Source organism: Pagrus pagrus, assembly GCF_965226575.1.
Source record: "Pagrus pagrus genome assembly, chromosome: 8".
NCBI classification, from domain to species: domain Eukaryota; kingdom Metazoa; phylum Chordata; class Actinopteri; order Spariformes; family Sparidae; genus Pagrus; species Pagrus pagrus.
The window spans coordinates 15,396,947-15,402,946 of record NC_140192.1 but is presented as its reverse complement, the minus strand read 5'-3'; the positions used below and the strand labels follow the sequence as shown (position 1 = coordinate 15,402,946).

The following is a 6,000-nucleotide window of genomic DNA, read 5'->3' as shown; positions in this document are numbered from 1 at the left end:
TCGAGTATAGGAAGAGAGGGCGGGATCGACAAGGCCAACGGTTTGAAACACAATGCAGGTGAGGCAGAAGCCAGAACATCTTGCGACGTGTATCAGATGTTTTGGTTGCACTAGTGTATTTCCAATGTGAGATTAACTGTTGTATACATTGTTCTGTTTTCCAGCTCACAGGAGGACACTTTTCAGGAAAGGGAAATTTTTAGGTCCAAAATGTTCTCCAATAAATAAATTCTCTTTTAGTACGATTTTCCGTTTAAAAAGTAAAATGCACCTGGATACATGAAATATTTGTCTTTTACTTGGCATTACCAGCATACCCGCATTCTCCTCCCCCCTTTTTTATTTTTACTGTGAATCCTCCTGCCTCTGTCTAGGGATTGACGAACTGCAGACAGCTGGGTCATTTTCAGTACCTCTAAAATAAAACTGCACAGTGGAAGCTGCCCCGTCAGGCCTTTCACACATTGCCCTGTTGACCTGCGCCATGTAGGCCTGCGTACAGCAGAGTATTTTTAGCTCTCAGGCAAACCTCGAAGGATACACCAGCCTCTATCGGCCCTGCTTCCTCGAGGTTAGGTTTGACAGTTTGTCAATTTCAGATAATGGCAGGTACATGCATGAAGGTCCAAATCAAACCTACATTAAGTAGATCAGCTGATGTAAAAGTACCATTCAGATTTCTCATTCAATCATGCCATTGAAATGATGTCATTGAATGAAACAGTTAAGTGAATGTGTGCATCAGGTTGTTTATTCGTTAAGTAATTTCCACAGTTTTAACACAGTACTGTACTCTGTAATCTTTTATCAGGTCAGGTTTTTTGACCTATGCACCTCTGCACTTTGGATGTTTCTATACATACAGTATACAGTATTTTACACTGTCATATTGATTATACTCAAGTGAAAAATCTACTACTACTTCCACCACTGTCCTCCTCACTGAGTGCCATCTTCATACCTCACAACTGATAAAGTCCATCACCTGAGAGTATCTCAATGTATCAGAAACATAAGCTGACATTTAGGCTACAGTATATCTCCAAAACAGATGTTACAGATGATACTGGACCCACTTGACCTGATCAGTAAGTTGTTATCGTCACCACAAAAATGTCTTACATGTATACTCGGAAGGATGACAATGCGCAACAGTCAGCCAACAAAAACAAAGAGCACTGCAAGGGATTTCACTCACACACTTTCCACCAGAGGTGAGAATCTGAGCTGTCAAACTGCCAGCTGTTATCTCTTATTTGATCTTGACACATGGCATTTTGTACATGCTGATTTATGTAAACTCCTATGTGTCATGCTGTTGCTGACATAGATTTGTCTTTCATTCTTCTTCTTTCCTTTCAAACTCAGTGGTGAAATGAGCACTACAAACACTGCGCTTGTGTAAACTGCCTTGTTTCAGCTCTTTTTAAAAAAAGGATCCTAACTGTTGTGGGATTTCTGTTTTTATTAAACTCCTTCTCCAATGTTTACCTGCCAGTGGTAGAAGGTAACTAAGTACATTTAATCAAGGGCTTTACTTAAGTATTTCTATTTTATGTCACTGTATACTGTTTTTTTTTACTCTACTATTTTTATTTAATAGTTATAGTAACAAGTTACTTTTCATATGAAGATTTCACATAGAAAAAAAAACACGATAGGCTAGAGATCAGAGCAGGGACTCACAGCCTTCTTGGTTTGTGACTCCTTACAAAAAAGCTTGTTCGGGCTCCATGTTACATTTTAGATGTATGTGAGTCAGCTTCACTAAAGAGACTCTCACTTCTGAATATCTTAGTTGGTTTCATTTAAATAAAAGAGGTGAATGCATTTGGATATTTTAAAACACAAAAACATATCAGATTTGAGCTTTTTCCTCTTTTATCTCTCATTAATCATCTTAAATGATGGCAATCAACTAAAAATAGTTAAAACTAACTCTACCTCCAGCAGCTGGCAGTAATATTTGAGTAAATTTTAAGATGCGTCACTATTAACAGTGTGATGATGTCATATGTAATAATACATTTCTTACAGGGGCCATTTTATGCATAGAAAGATGTTTTTCCTTGGAATACGTTTAGTTCATCGTTTAGGCCATTTTTTAAAACAAAAATGAACTAATTTTAATGTTCTTACAGTTCTATAATTATAAATTTAATATCTGGGTTTTGGACTGTGGCTCAGACAAATCGAGGAATTTAAACACATCTCCTTGAACTCTAGAAAATTGTGACAAGCATTATTCATTATTTTTTGGACAAAGTGATTTTGAGATAATGCCCTGCTGGTTAATCAATGATGAAAACAAGCTGTTACCTAAAACAATAACAAGACAATTGCTAACACATTTGTTGCACTCACCCCGGAAAGTCAGTGATCTCCTGGGGGATAAAAAGACCACACCTCTCCTGAGCAAAAACCTTTTTTATTTCTCGTTGAAAGGAACTTGGTAGAATATTACAGCAGAACACACGACTGAAACAGCTGCCATTTCACGTAACACAGTACAGGAAGAAGGATGTAGTTCAATCTCATGTGTAATATTATATATAGTATATTTATATCAATAGAAAAGAAAAAAACTATTGCTCCCAGGTGTTTGTTTTTTTTCATATGGCATTTCTGCATTTGTTGTGTTGAAGTGGGTAAAGTAAAATTCAACAAGAGGTTTACACACCAAAGGAAGTGGGACAATGAAAGTGACATTCCCCAAAGCATGGGAACTTTGTGGCTTTTTTTTTTTTTTATTATTAGGCTGAGAAGTAAACTTTTTTCCATTGCAAGAAAACAAAACTTTAAACCGCTCTCAAAAATGGATAAATACCATCATACAGCAATCAGAATACGCAAAAGAAAAGAACACAAGGCAGCTCCGCGTAAGAGCAGGCATGCAAAAAAAGAGATCATATTGTTAAAAAGGAGCACTAAAGACAAAATGTTGATGATTGCAGGTGTTTGCGTCGTATGGCAACTGATGGAAAGCCAGTTTGTGACAAAACATGGTTAAACAGTTGGACTGAAACGAGGGGACAGCTCGATGCTATGTAAAGTGAACTGGAGTGCTGAGTGTTTGCTGACAAACTACTTCAAAGAAGTCGTTTCTAGAAATTGCTATAACATACTGTGTTATCAATTTGTTGTACTCTTCTTAATTTCCTCTAAGGAATAAAAGAAATGTTAGGAAAAAAGCAGGTATGAAATATCACCCTGGACAGTTGCATCCAAGTTTAGTGTTTTAAATAAGCCACTTTAGGCAGCATTATCTAATAAATGTCTCATATTTCTAAGACATAATTCAATATATCTCTTTTGAAAAATAATTCTATCTATACTTGATCTTTTTAGTAAGTAAATCTCTTCCAGTATATATTTTTTCTTTATTTTTTTCTTTAGGTACAGCACCCCCACTGTGGGTTTTGTTTTCCAAAAGCACCTAATTTTTCTTACAATCAGACTGAATATTGCTTCAGTCATTAATGGTCTGAGTTCAAGATTAAAGGATCCAAATGGCGCACTCTAAATACGTCAACAAGGTCAATTCCCTTGAGACCGTAGCTCAAGCCCGGCGATATTAAGCTTTTAACTCGAAAAATTGTGACCAGTGCAAGAGGCCTGAGCTCAGCGCTTCCCCTTTGATAAAAAAAGGTCATAGGGGTCAGACGTGGGCCTGCATCTTATGAGACATCATCAGTTGCCACAGACGTCTCTGCTGCAGCAACTGGCTGAGCAGCTCTGCACCCAAGACCTCTTGAGGATGATGCACAGGCACAGGTAATGCTGATATACCCCAAAATACTGAGACAAAAGAAGCAACGCGTGAGCATGCCTCACCACATTTCAGCTATCGGAGCAGAAATTTAGCACCTGAGGGATGGCCCGGGAGGGAGAGAGACAGTGAAGGAAGCAAGGAAGGAAGAGGGAGGGAGGTCATTTTTGACTTATTTGGATTGTCCATAGAAATCCAAATGAGTCATGTGCTTGTAACAGATCACCTTACGGGACCTCGCTGGGCCAAGCGGATGTCCTGCGATGCCAAGGATGCCCCCTATAGCTGAGTCTGTGGCTCCGGGTGTTGTGGGTCTGTCTTGGTAAGCGGTCCATTACAGGTCATTTTAGACTAAAAACACACACAGCCATGGTGAGTGATGCAGGCGCTCTGTCTCACTCCCACTATGTACCTGCTTCTGTGAGTATGTCAAGCTTCCTTATTATCATCACAGACTACAGGTCAGCACCAGGTGAGCTATTACCATTGGATATCAACCAGGAAGTGAGACTGGCAGCCTACCGCTGTGTCTTGAGCACTGTCAAACTTAATTTGCTGGGCTAGGTGTGTGACCTTATCAAATAGACAATCAATATATATATATGTTAAGATAGATATATATATATATATATAGTGATAATTTTTTTATACATTTTTTTTTTTATCAATGGGGAATCTCATACAGGAGCTGACTTCTGCAGTCCGCACTCATTTAGCTATAACATCCACCTAAACTTTAGGACATGATTCTCTTATATAGACAGTAATTTCTCAGTCAAATATACTTTTTTTTTTTTTATCCGTTTGTTTTAGCATTTTAAAGTTCGATTCGTCATGCACAGAATAGTCGTTCCTCTCTCTGTTTCTCGTCAGGCTTTGCATCATGTTGTCAGCTTCATCACAACTAAGTTAGCCACCTCTCCGTCAATCGTCTTCCACGTCGTCGCCCTCTGACTCCTCTCCGGCTCTCCTCTCGTACATCTTATCCCGGTGCCGCTCCTGGATCTCTTTCATTTCCTCGGCGTAGCGGCTGAACGCTCCCCCGAACTTGCTCCACGCCTTGAAGGGGATTGTTATCGAGTTTCTGTAACTGGGCTTCACTTCGCTCACCCGTAAGAAAACTCCGTACTTGTTGGATCCCACGTCAAAGAAGAACCGCTTGGAGTCCACCATGATCGAGGTGCCCTCCGGAAGCTCGCTGTAGCCACCGGCCCCTCCGCCGCCGGCCAGCTCCTCCTCATCGCCGCCGTAGTCGTCTATCAACTTGGCCAAAGCGTCGCGGAACTCTATTAAGCCCTGGGCCGGGAGTGCGATGGTTTGTCCGGCCTGCATGCCAGCGCCGGGGATGCCACCCACTCCTACTCCGAAACCGGGGCCTCGGTTGACGGTCTGTCTGATCCGGAGAAACCGACCCCGCTGGTTCTCCTTCAGATCGAGGTAGTATTTTCGGTTCTCACGCACCAGGAACTCGCTCTTCAAGGCCCGTCTAGGCCCGGTGTCATCCCCACCGGAAGATTGAGCGATCTGCTCCGGGGTACTAGGCCCAAGCTGGGCGTAGTGCTCTATGAAATCCCCCAGGTAGTCGCGGAACTCTGCAGCAACTGACATCGAGAGGGTCAGCCGACTTTTCGAGCCCCCGGCGCCGACCTCGGCGATTTTGATGAACCGGCCTTTGGCGTTCTGCTTCACGTCAAGGTAGAAGCGTTTGTTCTGAATGTCCAGCCGCTTCGAGGCCAGCTCCTGGGTCTCCGAGTCTCGCTGGTAATGCTGAAACCCGCCGCCGCCTCCTCCCCCTCCGCCGCCGCCGCTGCTGCCACCGCGCTCACTGCCACTGTCCCCATCCGCCATCTTCGCCACCAGCAGCCCGTTTCACTGCGTATCTTTGACCCCCACCCCCCCTTGCTTGCCGAGCTCGCAGAGGAAACCGGACGCAGCCTGCTGAGCTCTGATTGGCTGCTTCAGCCGCCAGTCAAAACATCAGATAGAGAGCTTGCATTTGATTCGCCAGTGGTCCTGTCTGTTATTAAAACATAACCGCCTCCTGTGTGACATTCGTGTACATATTATATTTGCAATACATACCAGCTCTCCCTGTAAGTATTAAAGTCGTGTACTGACATATATTTGCAGTGGAAAATGTGTCCTTTGATGATTAACTGTTGCCATTACCAGTTCCCCTATGCATTCAGTACAAAAGTACCTGTATGTGAACACGTGTTGAGTGTCCTTGT

The 6,000-nt window shown here is 42.4% G+C and overlaps 1 protein-coding gene across 1 annotated transcript; it reads right to left on the bottom strand.

Moving 5' to 3' along the window:
* Positions 1–2,409: 2,409 nt before the first annotated feature.
* On the bottom strand, positions 2,410–5,659 carry LOC311261655 (transcriptional regulator protein Pur-beta). Its single transcript, XM_084360486.1, has one exon. It carries the CDS (start codon positions 5,615–5,617, stop codon positions 4,694–4,696), a length of 924 nt encoding a protein of 307 aa, XP_084216612.1. The 5' UTR covers positions 5,618–5,659; the 3' UTR covers positions 2,410–4,693.
* Positions 5,660–6,000: the final 341 nt, after the last annotated feature.

Bases quoted from the DNA above. Each gene is read 5' to 3' on its own strand.
- LOC311261655 (XM_084360486.1), bottom strand. From the start codon at position 5,617: ATGGCGGATGGGGACAGTGGCAGTGAGCGCGGTGGCAGCAGCGGCGGC.